General features: G+C 46.4%; 1 protein-coding gene across 1 annotated transcript in view; it reads left to right on the top strand.

Moving 5' to 3' along the window:
- DNAAF8 (dynein axonemal assembly factor 8) overlaps nt 1–18,511 on the top strand; it is a 1,006,155-nt gene that overhangs the window by 506,671 nt on the left and 480,973 nt on the right. Inside the window, exon 17 of the mRNA XM_086939618.1 lies at nt 12,014–12,168. Coding sequence (XP_086795744.1) covers nt 12,014–12,168 — 155 coding nt within the window. The remainder of the gene's footprint in view (nt 1–12,013; nt 12,169–18,511) is intronic.

Below are 18,511 nucleotides of genomic sequence, written 5' to 3'. Positions count from 1 at the left end.
AAAAGAAAATACTTTAGCCAGCGGATGCAATAAAAGTGGCCTCTACTTGGTAAAGAACCACTGCCTTCAGTGGAGCCACCTCAGTGGCAGCTCCATTAAAAGGCAGAGATTCCTGACATGGCATCTCTAAATTTAGCAAGTAGAACTCTGCCATGGGAGATATTACATAGCCAAAGCTGACCAGGTACGTCAGCGGGCCACCCACCAGGTTGAATGATCCGGAGAGTCTTCTATTGTACATCTATTGGTTTACTTCTCTTCCATTGCCACTAACACCACTTTGCATGAAGCTACGTTTTACTGAGGCCCTTGGTAGAAATGTAGTTTTTTATTTCTGATGGATGCTTATCACCACAGAGACCTCACATTTCCACTATTCCCAGATGCCAGACTGGATCTGGATTTTTTTTTGCAATGCTACATACATGTCTGTATGTGGTGGTGTATGACTTTGTGGTGCTTCATATGCCCGGAAGTGAGAAGAGTGGAGCCACATCTAAGTACCACCCCTGCGCGCTGAGATCAGTTCCTTTCTTTCCACATCCTTTGATGCAGTTCTGTAGCTCTGCTCCCAACTTTGTCAGTTTTCCAACGACTCCAAAATTTGTCACAGTAAGTGTGCCAGGGAAGGTGAGCCACAACTCTAGGAAACAGATATCTGCTGCCAGAGATCCACATCATGTATTTCTATGGTGCTTGAGCTCTCATCACGAAACGGAGGTCCTGCTCAAAGTCCCGGGGTAGAATTTGGCATTGGGACCACCGACATATAGATTGTATCATTCCCAGTGGTAGTCCGACATGAGGTTGAGGTTTTGGGTTTACAACTGGACACTATTGAGATAAAGACCAATGTTCTTAGGGACCTACTACTCCTGGACAGCCACATCTGAGCCCTTGCTCCCTTCCATTGAGGCCTTTCCTCATATCTTGATGAACATCTAGTCTAAGCCTGATTCTTTCCTACTGGTGAATAGTTATGCGGCCAGACATCACAGACTGGGTCCTGGCAATTCTGATTTTCTCTATTCCAGGTAATATGGTTGTTCAGGCTTCAGTCAGTAAGGCGAACCCCAATTTATTGCCCACAACTCGTCCGGATAAGGAGTTTAAGAGGATTGTGGCATTTAGAAAGCACATGTTCTACTCAGCTAGCCTAGCACTGGTATAGGTCAGTACCATCTCCTTATTGGGCTAATTTATGCAGGCCTGTTGGGACATGGTTAGTGAGATTTTGCTTTGGTCCTAGAAGACCTATAGTAAAATGTTGACCTTAGTTTATGTTGAAAATTATTATACTGCTACAAGGCATGAGGTCTGTATTATTCTTGTTAAAAGCACCTGCCGGGTCTGCTGGTGAATCTGTTTAAAATATGACTCCTTATAAAAGGAATATCTGAAAAAGCCAGTGGCTTGTAGAATGTGATTCAGTTTGGCACCTGCCTTTGCTGCTCATCATGTATGGGTGTGGGAAGTCAATGGAGAAGTAGGCCTCTGTTCTTAGATTAATACGTCAAATGCCTTGAGAATAACCACATAATTTTTTATACATCATAACACACAGAATTTATGTCTCGTATGAAAGTTTTTACATGAAGCCATCCTTGTGTTCTTCTACAGCCTAGAAATCACAATGGACTCGGTATCTGAAAAATAAATCTTGTTATTATGTCTAAAGCTCTCACTTCTAATATCCAATTAGAGCACTCCTGACAATGTTTTAAAGAAAGAAATGTCGCAATCAGGCAATCTGAGCATACACATAATATTTTGTTGACATTGCAGAGTGCACGATTTCTAGTAGATACATCTTCTCACATACATAGGACACATCTTATGTATGCTCCTTGTGGCATCAAACTTGTCTGGAAAACGCTTTCCTAGCTCTGAATAACTAGCACTGCCAGCTGGCACCAGGCTGCTCCAGCTGCAACTCTGCCTCTAGACCACAAGACTCAGGAGTATATTAGGTGCCAACCGATGCGGTGGCATCAGTTGCTGTTCCTCATTGATGGGCTCCAGATATCTATCTATCTATCTATCTATCTATCTATCTATCTATCTATCTATCTATCTATCTATCTATCTATCTATCTATCTATCTATCTATGTCTTTCTTTGGTCCGTGTTAGAGCAGTGCCTGCACATAAAGTGCTCACGCTGCAGTGGGTGTGTCTTGCTGTGCAGACTTTTTTCTCTTCCACCCCTGGGAGTATCTTAACGATTATTTCAGACCACACCATTATGAATCCATTATATCAAAAGACAGTGTGGTGTGTGGTAGTGGACCCTATGTTGGGAGGTGAATCACTTGTGGAATTGGATGCAGCGATGGGGAATCTTTTTTGTACTGGTCCATGTCGTAGGCTCCCTCAATGTGAAAGTGGGTTCCAATAGTCTTCTTTCAGATGGAAGCCACAAATGAGAGCTGCTGCTTGGAGGGACAGAGGTGATCTCCAGGTTGGGGTTTTCATTACTTAAACTACTCTTTGATACAACCCAGGACAGATAGTGTTTGTCTTTACTTTTGTGCTATACACTTTCCCCCAAATGGTTCCTAAGAGAACGACTTCAGGTTCATCTGGTCTCCGGGCGTGCTTTAAGTTTTTCTGCCAGTTCTGCCTCTGTTGAAAGCTCTACAGAAATGTGAGAAGATTTACTACAGCTTATCCTGAAAGCCAGCAAAAGTCACTGGGAGTAACGACGCCATACCGGGTTTCCAAAAACCGCCAAAGAACGCCAGTCTCGCCGACCTCGCTGCAGCTCCACCGCTGAGATCATCCTCCCCCCGCCGCAGCCTCACAACAACAGCGCTGCTGCAGAGTGGGGGAGAGGGAAAAACTACAATTCCCAGCGGCCTCCGCGACCGGAAGTCGCGTCGAGGCGGAGCGCGCCAGGAGGCGCTTAAAAGCAGCCTTCACCTGCAGAGGAGCGGGTGCTCATCCTGAAAGCCAGCAAAAGTCACTGGGAGTAACGACGCCATACCGGGTTTCCAAAAACCGCCAAAGAACGCCAGTCTCGCCGACCTCGCTGCAGCTCCACCGCTGAGATCATCCTCCCCCCGCCGCAGCCTCACAACAACAGCGCTGCTGCAGAGTGGGGGAGAGGGAAAAACTACAATTCCCAGCGGCCTCCGCGACCGGAAGTCGCGTCGAGGCGGAGCGCGCCAGGAGGCGCTTAAAAGAAGCCTTCACCTGCAGAGGAGCGGGTGCTCATCCTGAAAGCCAGCAAAAGTCACTGTGAGTAACGACGCCATACCGGGTTTCCAAAAACCGCCAAAGAACGCCAGTCTCGCCGACCTCGCTGCAGCTCCACCGCTGAGATCATCCTCCCCCCGCCGCAGCCTCACAACAACAGCGCTGCTGCAGAGTGGGGGAGAGGGAAAAACTACAATTCCCAGCGGCCTCCGCGACCGGAAGTCGCGTCGAGGCGGAGCGCGCCAGGAGGCGCTTAAAAGAAGCCTTCACCTGCAGAGGAGCGGGTGCTCATCGCGCGGGGCAGCGCCGGGCTAAGCCCGGGCAAAGGGCGGGCCCTCTGTGGCCCTCAGGGGACCGAGGAGGACGGGACGGGCCATTCCCCTTTCGTCAGCATTAAGGTACCGTAACACCCCTTGCTCTCTATCCGCCGCGTACTAAAGGGGAGCCTCTCATTACTGTTATATCTCGGAAAGTAACGTGAAGATGTCCAAAACTAGAAAGACCCCCGTGGCCACTAGATCTGTAACAAGAACTATAAGTGCTCCTAAAACCCCTCTTCCTACAATAACCGCTATTGACTTAATGTTACAGAAAACAATCAGCGTGGTGGCTGACGCTATCCAGGACACTGAAAGACGACTATCTCTAACGCCAGATCTGTGCTTTCCGGATCTTTCTCTTCATACCACCGAAAACGTTAATTCTAAAGACAATACAATGAACTCACAAGAATCAATCTTAATGTTGTCCTTCACAGGGCTTCCAAGTCCCCAAACAAGAGACAACACTTCAACTGCCCTGACTATTCCCTCCCTAGGCAGCAGCAGGGACAATAGCCTTATAGTGCCTAGCAATAACGGAACTAATACATGCTTGCCGTCCATAGACCACTCAGATCCTGGGTCCTTAATCTCGGCAGGTTTAACATTCACTGCACCTACAGGAATAGAACCTCCCCCGGCTAAGAGATCAGGGCCAAAACATACAAACAGGTCCTGCAGACTGCGAAACAAAAAAAAACAACTATAGTTAAAAAAAATACCTTGCTTAAAGGCCAAAAAACATCAGTTAGCCAAAGATATTTGGTCCACTTTTAGACTGGCTAACCCAACACCCATAGCAGTAAATCTTTGTTTTCCCTCAACTGGTCAGGAGCTAGGGTCGTCCCTGAGCAAGCAGCAGACAGGCCCTACAGATATGACTACTGCCCACTCAGACCAGTCAGACAATACACCGACAAACAACAAGCCACTCCTGGGTCAACTAGAAGCCCTACTCAAGACCCTCCTGAAGCCCATTAGTGAGAGAGTCATTAACATCGAGAAGGCTCTAGGGAAATTCGAAAGGGCCCAAAACGATGCAACTTCCACTTTACTTAAAATATTGAACGCACCAAAAACCACCTCCACCTTTGTACCAGCTCGCAGCTCACTTGCCTCAAGTCATAATAAAGCAGTAAGGACAAAGCAAACTACTCACAACACTGCAAATAACCACACTCTGCCAGCTTGCCTGGATAAAACTCCCCACTCTAAGCCGAGAAAAAATCTAGACACGGTGCCTAACCCCCCTCCCATAGTGGCCACTACCCTGACAAATGTCCAAATTCCACCTGACAATGAAACCGAGGAAAGTGAATGGGCCGCTGAAAGTTCCCCAGCCAAATTAGTACAAACCCACCTAGATCAAACGAGTCAAACTAAAACCACACATTTGAGTATCCCTATATTGCAAACAGGGGATAAATTGCCAAAACCAGTGGCAGTTAAAAGACCATCCCACATAAACCTTCCCCCTGAATCCAGTCCTTATACCAGCGTTATGATTGGGGTTCCTAAATTACCGGAGGAGAAAACAGAATCTCACGCGGAACTAAAAAATAAGGTCAGCCACTGGCTGACAAATCATAGACCGATTCCACAACACATAATTGGCCATATCTCACATGTGAAAAGAGTAGACTGGGTGGGCACCAGATTCAAATCAACTGAGGGTGACTGCATCGTGGTAACCTTCGGTGATAGTCGCGCAGCTAGTTTTGTGAACAGCTGGAAAAGTGGCGTGACCAACAGCCTGATCCGCACAATGGATCTAAGCTATTTTTACCCCTCCAATAATCCCGGTCACAATGTAAAACAACCCCATCTAACCTATGGACAGGGGGGGCCGCCTGAGCAAACGGCGTATCACCTAGCTAGGGAAACCCCATGGCTGTATGAACCACCTACCCCGCTGGACCACATTAACCAGAGGAATGAACTCCTATGGCCTAACAGGCAAAATAGACATCGTACATACCATCAGGAGAGAAGGGAGTTTCTACCCCACCCACAATCTCAGTATTTTCCACATCCACAACAGTTAAACATGCACTATGGGGTCCCCGTCTCAAACAGATATGACATGCTTTACGCCCCAGAATATCTGGATGAGATTGATTGACATACTGTACCCCTAATCCCCTTTCCCACATACTCAGAGTTTTTATGCATGGAAACAGCTCCCAATAATCCAGTGAGTACTATACTAGAGTGTACAAACAATTCTACTCAAGGGTTAGTTGAAATCCACGAGGTAGCTTCTTTAGCTAACCAGATAGAGAGCACACTGCCCCTATACGAGTTTAGTCCCTCACATCCGTCCACTCAAGCCCATTGCGGTATTGCCGGTGCTGTAAACTCTCTACCCAGCACTGATACACAAGCAGACACAATAACTGACCAAGGGAATCAAGTGACACCCCCACCTATAACCAACGCCCAGGAAGTAAGCCCAAATGATACATCACCATGCCCCATAAAACTTTTGTCCTGGAACGTTGCAGGCCTGGCTTCCAAGGTAAAGGATCCAACATGGGTATCACATATAAAAGACTATACTATCTTGTGTTTCCAAGAAACATGGCTGGAAGACGTAAATGTACATATCGAAGGCTTCCAAAGCTTCTTCCTACCGGCAACTCCATCGAACAGTGGAAGATCTAAGGGGGGCTTGGCAGTTTACGTTAGCCTTGCACTCATCTGTCAGGTCTCAAACAGGGAATCCAACAATAGACATATCCAAACTCTGGTACTCAGGAGGGGCAAAAGGGCATTGACCCTCATTAACTTCTATAATGCTGTATCATCAAATAGGGAGTGCAACATTCTTCATCTACATAACTTCCTTAAAGTTAAAGCATCAAGTCTGCCCCGCGGCACCATCATTGCTGGAGACCTTAATACGCATCCATGTGGTAACCCTGCAGAAACACCAATTGGACTTTTAGGATGCAATATTAGATCTGGTTTCCACTTTGATCATTCGCCACGAGGTACCCATGTTAACAACTTAACTGATGACAGGAACCTGACAGTTGCAATGTCTACATCAGAGGATTCTTATATTTTTGACGTCCCCACGTATAAAGGTCCTAGAAACGGCACTTATATAGATCACATTCTCCTTTCAAGAGATCTCGCTGATCTAGTAACTGGCTTTGAAATTCAAACAAGCTTGTTCAGTGACCATAATCCCATCTCCATGAAAATTAGAGGAGGTATCTTCGAACTTCGAAAGCCCAGGAAAGATTGTGGCCGTTTAAAGCCAATAAATGGAAATCGTCGTTTGAAGTGGTCAAAAGTCGACAGTGTCACCCTATATAACTCAATTAATAACAGCTGTGGTAAAGAACTCGCACTTTGTGCCTCCCCCACCACCTTACCTGAAGTGACCTTAACCGCCTTTTCAGTTGTGGTAGACAGAATTGGTGAACTGTTAACTACACCAGCGAAGGGACATCATGAACCCCACCCGAAATGGTTTCACCAAGCTTGCTCAAAGGCCGGACGAAACTTAAAAAAAGCACTAAAGGCCAACCCCAGAGATCCTATCCTTGTAAAAGAACTGAGAAACATCTACAAGACATCTCTAGCAGCCCGAAAGAAAGAGGTGAAGGCAAGCATTTGGGATTCTCTGAGTGATCCAGCAATTCTGGGTAATAGTTCTAAGTTTTGGAAGATTATAAACCAGCCCCTGTTCGACGACCCCAGTAACTCTGTGATCGGGACAAACATACCCGAGGATGAGTGGTTAACTCATTTTAGAACAATTTTCCAAAGTGACGATGCACAAGCGGACATTGATTTTAATATTCCTGACGAAGAATTATTGTGTTTCACAGTGGGGGAGGTAGTAAAGGGTATCCAGGGCCTGACTAGCAACAAAGCACCAGGCCCTGATGGTCTTCCCCCTGACCTCTTTAAATCAGACACTCAGCTATGGGCACCAGTCCTCACCGCAGTAATAAACGCTGGGATCTCCAAAGGTTGCCCGAAATCATGGGGGTCCTCGACCATAGTGCCTGTATTCAAGAAAGGGGATCGTAGAAGTGTAACATGTTATAGGCCAATATCATTGATCAACTCAATTGCCAAGGTGGTGGGGGGTATTATTTTAAATAGGCTAGTACTCTGGGCCAAGGAAAAAAACATTCTGTCACCCATCCAATACGGGTTTAGACCAGGTCATTCCACGATAGCTCAATGTCTGAACCTGTATCTAATAAACGGCAAATACACCCTGGCCAGAAAAGGGTCTATCCACATGGCCTTTATGGATTTATCATCCGCCTTCGACTGCGTCGACAGAGGTAGGCTCTGGGAGGTCATGCAAAAAATGGGTGTGGAGCAAAATCTCATAAATGTTTTATCAGCTTTACATTCGGACACCAGAGCAAATGTTCGCTTCACACAGGATATGAAAGTAACTAGGGACTTCAGGATAAACCGCGGGGTTAGACAAGGGTGCATCCTAGCCCCGTTTCTTTTTAATCTTTATATTAACGACCTGGAGGATCACCTTCTAAAAACCGGTGCAGACTACCCATACATAGGGAGGAAGGGCGTGCCCGTCTTGCTATATGCTGACGACGCCGTCCTAATCTCTAGAACAGCGATCGGCCTCCAAACTCTGCTTGATTCTTTTTTTGTATTCATGAATTCCCGTGGTCTGAGCATTAATAATTCGAAATCTTTCACCATGATGACCGGCTCAGGCCCCAAAAAAAGTTACCCCCACTCTGTTAACAACGAAAAAATACCGACAACTAGGACTTTCTCGTATCTCGGTGTCCTTTTTGACCACAAATTAACCTGGGCACCTGCAATACAAAAGAAAAAGGGCGAGATAGTGCGCGTAAACGCAGGTATAATGGATTTTGCTAAGAAAATGGGAAATAGCCCAGTGGCCGCTGTTCTGAAGCTATACCAAGCCAAAAGCATTGCAGTCGCATGCTATGGGAGTGAAATATGGGGTTCTGAATCCATAGACGCCCTTGAGGTCATCGAAAACAACTTTCTAAAGCAAGTTCTAAGGCTCCCTAGGGGTGCGGCAAACTTCTCTGTCCACACAGAATTAGGTATGCCTTATCTAAGTGATAGGATCGCGGTAAACCCCCTGTTATGCTGGCTAAACAGTTGGCTAAATCCAGATATACCCCTCACTAGAAACATCCTGCAAGAGGCTTTAGAGTGGGAAGGGAAGTACAAGATCCCGTGGTTAAAATATATTAAAAGATGCCTCTCTGAACTAGGCCGGCCCGACCTCTTTCTAGCCCCAGAGAAAATAACCAAATCTGATGTTACTTACGTGAAGAATACCTTTATGACAACTAGGTATTTAGCAAGGGAGGAAAGAGAGTATGCGAAAAACAGTGTGAGATTGCATGCTCTCACCAAAACGACCCTCCATATGGAACCCTACCTAGTCTGGCCCCTGTCGGGTCACGAACGCTTTTTGCTCACAAGGTTTCGATTTGACATGTTCCACCTTTTGCTAGCTGTACCAAGTGGGGCACACAGGGGCCAAGTGTTGCCAGCTTGTGGCTGCGACAATAAGTCTCCACAAGATCTGGCACACTTTTTATTCTTCTGCTCATATTATATAGTCCCTCGTAAATTGTTTTTAAAACCTTTACTACAACGGCTCCATTTTGCACAATACAGACCAGCACTTTATTACCTTCAAATGCTAAATAGCGACAGCACCCTGTTTTTATGTAGTTTTTTAAAACTTGCACTTAAACACAGGAAAAGCATGGAAGGTTAATCAACTCTGTTCCCGATATGACTCTTCTTTTTAACATTGTATTTTTTTTAAATTGTTTTTATATTACAAATTTGAAATTTCCGCCTGTGCTCATGTTGATGTGGTAACATATTTTATCTTTCGCACAAACTGTACCATGTGACTAATGTTTATGATATGTACTTTTATGATTGTTACATGCAAACAATCGAATAAAGATATTTTACTTTACTTTACTTTACTACAGCTTATACTAATTACCACAGATTTGGGGGTGTGGAGGATTTGATATGCAGGTCTGTTTGCGCTGAGCACTCAGCTGCCTCTTCCTTTCCTCTGCAAGGCAGAGCTACTCTTGTAACAAGATTATCATGCCATCCACCCCTAACACTGCAGCTGAACACATGGTGATTGAGTGGTGCCTTCCGGATGAGATCCCAGACATCACCTTGGTTGCCAGGATGCCTGCTATGCAGGGTGCTGAAACAAGTTCATCCACTGGTGTGAATTGGAAGGCATCAACACCTTTCAATCTCATCTGTAAGACATCATGCGATTTTCGCTGTCCCTTGCACAACATCGACAGTGGTGTCTTTAGTCAGATAAGCCAGTCCTCTGCATCTGCCCATTCTTTTCACCTAAGGTGTTTTCTGCATTTCCTGTGAGGAAGTCTTTGTCACTTCTATCTTGCTTTCCTACTCCACACCCAGCCAAGGAGAAGGTATAACGAACATACAGGATCTTAGACACTTAGACATGCTGGCTCATGCTACATCAAACAGATATGACAGGACAGAGTAGATGACTAGTTCTTTGTGACCTTCACCAAAGATAAGAAGGGCAATGCATTGACCACATGCATTATTTCTTATTAGGTCCTTCTTTGTATTACTGTCCTCTATGCCTTGGTCAGAAATATCCTCCAGAGGGCATTCATGCTCCTTTCATTAAGATCAGGGCATCCTCCACAGCTTTGTTCAGAGTTATCCTGGTTGCCGACACGTGGCAACTACTACTTGGTCATCCTTACATACTTTTGCCATGCAATATTGCCTCATGCCTGCAATGATAGGTATTTTGCCTATGCTGTATCACATGACTTCCTTGGTTAACCGGCACTTCTCAATCCAACCTCCTGAGGAAGTATTGTTTTGGGATCCTTTCATAAGATGAGGAATCAGCAGGAATTCTTATCCATCAGAAGAAAAAGTTACTTACCACTGGTAGCAATATATTTTGGTGGCTATAATCTTCCTGCTGATTCCTCGCCATCCTGCAACTGTTAGAGCCTTGGTAATAAGACCCCAATGTGTGCAAACACTCTTTCTGCTGAATTTGTTACTGTTGTGGGTCTCTTTGTTCCTCTTCACACACCTCAATGGCGCACGGTAAAAAACCAAGGACTAACGTCAGCAGACTGGTTGGTGCTAAATTTACTCTAGAGTCGTCATATCTAAAGGCAGAGAGGAGTCTGGAGCTGTGTGGCATCACTTGGTGACACTGGAATTTTATTACTGGAGAAAAGCTTATCTAAACTAGTTTGAAGCCAGGAAGGAGTAATCATAAGGGCAGGACGATTATGTATCCAGAGAAATATTGTTACCATAGGCAAGTAACTTTTTCATGTGGTATTTGGGTGGATTGGCTAACTAATCTGCTTTAAGAAGCAGCAGACTAAATGATGCTCCTCTTCTGGAGAAACCTCTACATACTTGTGTACTGAAGAAATATCAAACCCGATTATGTGTTAAACCTTTATGCTTTATGTGGTTATGGAAGTGTTGATAAGAAGGGTGATAACTTTTCCTCTATGAGCCATAGAGAGAGAGAAATGTCTTCCCACTTATCAGCTGGTCCTGGCATTCTAAGCTGAAAGCTTGCCGTAGTACCAGCGGACTATGATTTTGTATGTAGACTAATGAGTCTCTTGAAGGAAATGGGAATCCCCTAGATGTAATGAAATCCTTGACACCACAAGGCTGAGAAGTCCTTCTCAAGTCAGTTGATGGGGACAATCCTAAGGGTCTCTTAAAAGATTTTTGTACTGAAGATAACTACTGGGATAATCCGTAGATCATTACGGAAAAAACTAGAAGCCGTTCCTGAGCCCACTGAAAAGTCTTAATCAGAAACACTCTCCTCTTACAGTAAACTGGATATACAACTCTTGGACTTACTCCTAACACAGGCTTCCCCCTCATCAAACACATCCTGCTGTACTACATATATAACCTTCCACAAGTACTGCCAACTTGCTAATATGCATCAGCCTAGATCCCTGACATGGGAGACAGGAGAAATTCTAATTTCCTGTCGGAACAGTAGCAAAGAAAGAAGATGAGCTAGTCAAAAATTGGTCATTTTGAATTTGGTTTTGATCGGAGATTGGACAATGGTTCAGTACAGGTTTAAACCAAAAACTGTTTGCCTAATTATCAATATCCCCGACCTAGATGGGCATGTGAAATTTCTCTAAATGTTCCCACTGTCCTGTAATTGACAAAGCATGTTGGGTTTATTTGAACATTTACTTAAGCAGAAATGTAGCAAGTCTACAGATCTTATGTGGATATACACCACTTGAATATTCATTTTTGTTTAGGCATGAGAAAATATATTTCCCCATCAAGAAATCGCTTCCACTACTCTCACACTAATGTTGGGGCATTTCCTTCCCTTTCCCATCCTGAAAACAGAGATACAAATGTATTTGATTTTCTTACCTCATATATGCTTCACTGTGTTTCCAGGAGACATCTTTCTGGCAGTGTCGCCTGCCGTACCACCCTCAGCCTATGGTGATGTTATTTCCACTTGCACTCGACGAGGATTCACCGTGCAGGGTGTCCGGAGGATACGGATGTCTGCTAAACGAGCCAGCATGTTCAGTATGTCTGCCTCACAGGTAGGAACAAAAACCAAACAAGCACTAGCAATGCCAGTGGGTCTGACAGGCAGGCGCAGTGGGTGTTTTTATACTTTATTGCAAACAAATGCCACAACAATAAAAACAAGCAGTTGCAATGCAATATGTCTCGCATTAGGAAAGTTTGAGCTATTGGTATTGTAAATGACAATTTTTTTATTTATGTTTTGGTTTTGAAAATAGCGAAATTAATAGCTTTGTCATTTACAATGCCAATAGTTTTAACTTTCGCAAATGTGACACCTATAGCATTTGTTGTACTGCAATATGTGTTGTATTTACGTGACTTAGATGTTTTGATATTACAAATAACAATGGCTTTTAATTTTTTTAAATAATTAACACTTAAATAAAAGTTATTGTAGTTTATAATGGCAATAGCTTAAAGTTTTGTAATTGACTTTTGTGAAGATTATGTTCAGTTTATTTTATTGTGACGAAAATCCAAGAACAGAAGTGAAATATTATCATTTTTTGTGACATTTGTAATAAATCTTGAAACATTGAGAGAACATATTTGAACCAGTTGTTGTTGAATGGTTGCACAGATTGATGCTGTGGTGGAGCTGAGTGATGTTGTGGTGGCGACGAGTGAGGCTGTGGTGTTCAGTGATGCTGTGGTAGCGCATAGTGATGTTGTGGTGCCCCTGAGTGATGCTGTGGTGGTGCTGAGTGATGCTGTGGTGATGCGACAGATAGAGTGAGTGCAATAGATAGATAGAGGAAGGGCGATAGATAGAGGGAGGGCGATAGATAGAGAGAGGGATGGTGATAGATAGATAGAGGGAGGGCGATAGATAGATAGAGTGAGGGTGATAGATAGAGTGAGGGCGATAGATAGAGTGAGGGCAATAGATAGATAGAGTGAGGGCGATAGATAGAGTGAGGGCGATAGATAGAGTGCGGGCGATGGATAGTTCTCTTCCAGGGGATCCTCATCAATAGTCATGAGCATTAGAATATTCCCGCCCATGCGCGGGACCCCGGAAACACTATATTATATGTGCACCACATATATATACTCATATATATATATATATAAAACATATATATATAAAAACATGCAATAGCAGCCAAATAACATCAGAGCTGAAATATGCTGTGAAGAATTTCCACCATACATGAATAATAAGCATTAAAAACATGAGAAACAACACCAAAGATTGTTTAGAAACTGTTTTAATGCTTAGAAATCAGCAGAAATTATCATAACTCACTGAAAGCATAGACAGCTCCCAGGCTGCATTGCAAACACACAGTCTAAAAAGACTGAAAAGCTAACTTGTAGCTGCATAGCAATAAACTGACACCGTGCCTTTAAGGCACCCATGAACCCCTGTATCCCATCATGCCTCAGGGGTGACAGTTAGGTCAGTTGTTCTTTCCGGCTCCTTCAGGAAGGATCCTGGTTACACAGCTCCACTAATTTCTGTTTTCTGACAGAAAATTACTTCACTTTTAACAACTTTTTAATTTACTTTGACATTTTACACCTAGTCAAGTAAGAAACAGTCTTTTTAGTGAGAATTTTCAACTGAGCATGCCTTCACTTTTTGACAAATGTCCTGCTTGTGGCAGCAAGAAGGCAAAATCAGACAACCACGACGTTTGTATCCTGTGTCTGCCTGAGGAACATGATCCAGGCACCTGTCCTCATTGTGAGCACCTGTCAAGAAGAACTCTCAAAGACAGGGAGAGGATTCACATTTATGGCCTGGCTCACAGGTCATCTAGAGGAAGGGCTCCGGTGAAGAAGGGCTCCAAGAAGGCGAAAACATCTTCAAAGAAGTCTTCGCACCCTTCAGCTTCAGCGTCGGGCTCGGCGCTGAGGAAAGAACCACCAGTGGGTCATTTATCTTCAAAACTACCGTAGACGGCGGGCTCGCCGTCGAAGAGAAGACCAGGTACGTCGACGACGTCGAAGAATCCAGTTCCGTCGTAGAAATCCCCTCCGCTGTCGTCAACCAGGCGGCGAACGGCGTCGAGGGAGGTCACTTTTCCGCCGTCGTCAACCGGGCGACGTCGGCGTCGAAGAATGTGACTCCGCCACCGTCAACCAGGCGACGGTTGGCGTTGAGATCCAGGACCACTCCGCCGTCGTCAACCCGGCAACAACGGCGTCGAGGGAGGTCGTACCTCCGCCGTCGTCTTCCAGGCGACGACCGGCGTCGAGAAGTGTGACCCCTCTGCCGTCGTCTAAGAAACGACGTTCGGCGTCGAGGACCAAGACCCCTCCGCCGTCGACAGCTAAACATCGATCGGCGTCGAGGAGGCAGTCTCCGTCGACGTCTCGTCGACGCTCGGCGACGAGGGTGACCAATACCCCTCCGCCGTCGTTGCACAGGCATTCGGCGTCGAGAGAGAGGACTCCGTCGACGGCTGGTCATCGCCGTTCGGCGTCGAGGGAGGCTACGCCGTCGGCTGTTATTCACCGTTCGGCGTCGAGAGATCGTAGATCCTCGCATCGATCGCCGTCGAAGCATTCGATGTCGAAATTGATGCTCCCGCCGACTCCCAAGAAGCATTCGACGTCGAGAGAAAGGCATTCGACGCCGAAACGCTCGACGTCGAAACATTCAGAAAGAGCTCGATCGTCGTCGAGGAACTCTGTAATCATGGTTACGGAGTCAGCTTCTCGGCATTCCACGTCACAGTCTTCTGGATCCTCGACAACATCTTCAAGATCCAGAAGCCCTGTCCGCAGATCTCCTGTGCGGCAGCCAGATCCCTCGGCTGCGGAGGTCAGACTTTCACCTAGATGGTACAGGTCATTGGATCATTGGCGAGAGTCAGGGGCTACCAGATGACTGCAAGAGTATGTCAGTCCTCAGCACAGATCTCGTCTCCAGAGGCTGGTGGAGGAAGTGGACAGACGCAGTCCTCCTAGGCGCCAGGCAAGCAAATCGCCTGTGAGAAGGCCAACCAGATCCCGTTCTCCCAGAAGAGAAGATCCGGTTAGATCTCATTCTCCCAGAAGAGAGGATGCTGTTAGATCTCATTCTCCCAGAAGAGAGGATCCGGTCAGGTCGCGTTCACCCAGAAGGAGGGATCCGGTCAGATCTCGCTCTCCTAGAAGGGAAGAACACCCAAGAAGATCACGGGAGAGGAGGCACGGTGCGCACCGTAGACGTCGAAGAACTCCGTCTACTTCATCTACCTCTTCTACCAGGTCTTCCAAGAGGAATTACTCTCCTACGCTAACGGATAGTCCTGTTTCTAGATCCTCTCCAGTGGATGACATAGGCACTTACCTAGATGTCCTACAAAGAGGAGCACAGAAACTGAACATTGAGATGTCTGTCCCCCAGGTGGCCACGACAGTAATTTTTGAAACTTTGCACAAAAAATCTGTCTCTCGCCAGCTGCTGCCTTTGGCCCCGGGGATTATGGATCCGGTCAAGGACGTTTTCCTTACCCCAGCAACCATCAGAGCGGTGCCGGCCCGCATACAGAAGAAGTACAAGCCAGCTTCATCTGACCCAGTTTTTGTACAATCTGACCCTCCAGCTTACTCTGTGATAGTGGCAGCTGCAAGGAAGACGCATGCAGTTTCTGCTTCCTCTTCAGCACCACCAGATAAGGACAGCAAATCACAGGACTCGTGGGGTCGCAAAGTGTGCAATTCAGCTGCCTCCACACTGAAGGTCTCGAGTGCGGCCGCACTGTTAGGTAGATACGATAGAGCCTTATAGAACTCAATGGAAAGGTTTAAGTCAAAGCTTCCAAAAGAAGACCAGAAGGACTTCGAAGAAACTATGACAGAAGGATGTCTGGTGGCGTAGCAGTTGATAAGCACTGTAGAGGACGGTGCAGTTCTTGCGGCGCACTCCTACTCACATGGGGTTTGTGCCAGGTCAGCTTGGTTGCGTCTCACAGGTTTGAAGCCGGATGCTCAACATCGTATCCAAAATCTTCCTTTTTCGAGGTCCTCTCTCTTCGGAAAACATGCTGACGAAGAGATGACTCGTATGAAGACAGAGCTGGATACAGTAAAGGCGGTGGGTTTGGAAAATAAAAAAGAGTTCAAACGCCGTTTCAAGACCAGCAAGGGAAGAGGGGCTCAACAGAGGGTTCAAACCCCTCAGTGGTCCCAAAATAAGAACCAGGGGAAATCCCAGTTTTGAGGAAAATCCAACAGAGGTAGAGGAGGTCACCAGCAGTCCTCTACCACAACGAGAGGAGGAAAGGCCTGAGCAGTGGCTTCCTCGGGCGCCATTGCCCACTCCAGTGGGAGGAAGTGCTTCATAACACCTGGCAGAGTGGGTCAGCATCACAAAAGATCGATGGGTGCTGAATATACTGCGCAATGGATACATGCTACGTTTCCGTGCGCTTCCAAGGAGCATTCCTCCAAAGAGCTCTTGCCCTCACCAGCTAAGCTTGCTCAGGAGAGAGGTGACAATCCTGCTACAAAAAAGAGCTATAGAGGAAGTTCCCCCCTCTGAAAGGGGAAAGGGAGTTTACTCCAGACACTTTCTCGTCCCCAAAAGAGATCAGGAGGACAAGTTCAGGCCCATACTCGATCTTCGTCTCTTGAACAAAGTCATTGTCAAAGAAAAGTTCCGCATGTTAGCTCTTCACCAAATATGCCCACATCTTCAAACCGGAGATTGGATGTGTTCGGTGGATCTGCAAGATGCATACTTTCACATTCCGATTGCACTGCTGCATCGCAAGTACTTGAGGTTTGTCGTAGGAAACAAACACTACCAGTACAAGGTGCTACCCTTCGGACTCAAGTCCGCACCACGAGTCTTCACCAAATGCATGGCAGTGGTGGCTGCTTTTCTTCACAAAAAGGGACACTTCGTCTATCCGTACCTGGACGACTGGCTCCTAAAGGGTCCATCTCCGGTACGGGTAGCACACGATCTGCAACTTTGCCTGCACCAATTGCACAGACTCGGTCTCCATGTAAACCTGGAGAAGTCAGTGCAGCGGCCAACACAGTCCATCCACTACCTAGGCTCCGTTCTGGACACAAAGTTGGGAAAAGCGTTTCCTTCGGAGGAGAGACTTTTTTCCATGAGACAGAAATGTGGGATTCTGCTAGAGTCTCGGTTTCCAACAGCCCGACAAGTAGCATCCCTGCTGGGTTCCATGGCGTCCTGCATTTTTCTGATCCCAAACGCCAGGCTGAGAATGCGGCCTCTGCAACAGGCTCTCGAAGACCAGTGGGACCAAGCGACAGGGCGTTGGTAAGATCGTATCACTCTTTCCCAAGCAACAAAAGATGCCATCAAATGGTGGACTCGGACGAAGAATGTGCTGGTGGGAGTGCCTTTTCATCAACCTCTTCCATCCCAGTCTATAGTGACGGATGCCTCTCTGCAAGGCTGGGGAGCGCACATGGGTCCACTTCAAATTCAAGGTCAGTGGTCTGCGCAGGAGCAGACATACCACATAAACATGCTGGAGCTCAGAGCAGTATTTCTAGCTCTCAAAGCTTTCTTTCCAGCAATCAAGTCCAACTCAGTCCTAGTTCAGATGGACAATACGACCACCATGTTCTATCTGAACAAACAAGGAGGCACGCGGTCTCACCCACTCTCCCGAGAGGCTCAAACCATCTGGCACTGGCTTCTCTCTCTCGAGGCCTCTCAGTAGTGGCGGTGCACCTTCCAGGCGAATTCAACGTAAAAGCAGACGCATTCAGCAGGCACTTCGAAGATCAGCCAGACTGGGTGCTAAACGACGAAGTGGTAGAAGAGCTTTTTCGTTGCTGGGGTCGTCCAGCCATAGACTTGTTTGCAGACGACGAAAACGCCAAATGCCACGCCTTTGCGTCCAGGTTCCACCGGCCAGGGACGCAGGGGAATGCTCTCCTGATGGATTGGTCGGGAACATTCACTTACGCGTTTCCTCCCCTGGCTCTGATTCCGAAGGTAATGTCCAAGCTCCTCAGGTCGGACATGCAGATGATCTTGATAGCTCCGGATTGGCCACGGCAGTGGTGGTACCCGGACCTTATGCATCTGTCTGTGTGTCCACACAGACGACTTCCTTGCAGGCCGGACCTGTTGAGCAAGATGAACGGGAGGATACTGCATCCCAACCTCCCATCACTGAACCTAACAGCATGGCACCTGAGGTCCTGCAATATGGACATCTGAACTTGCCTCCCGAATGTATGCACATTTTAAAGGAGGCTAAGAGGCCTTCCACGAGAGCGTCCTATGTGTTCAAGTGGAAAAGGTTTTACTTATGGTGTAGGGATCATCACCTGGATCCTACTAAAGGGCCGGAGGAGGTAATTCTGCCATACCTCCTTTCCTTGGCAACTTCTGGATTGAAATATGCTTCCATTAGAGTGCATCTGTCA

This window comes from Lissotriton vulgaris, chromosome 10, assembly GCF_964263255.1.
Source record: "Lissotriton vulgaris chromosome 10, aLisVul1.2, whole genome shotgun sequence".
In the NCBI taxonomy this organism is placed as follows: Eukaryota; Metazoa; Chordata; class Amphibia; order Caudata; family Salamandridae; genus Lissotriton; species Lissotriton vulgaris.
This window is presented reverse-complemented; position numbering and strand designations above follow the sequence as displayed.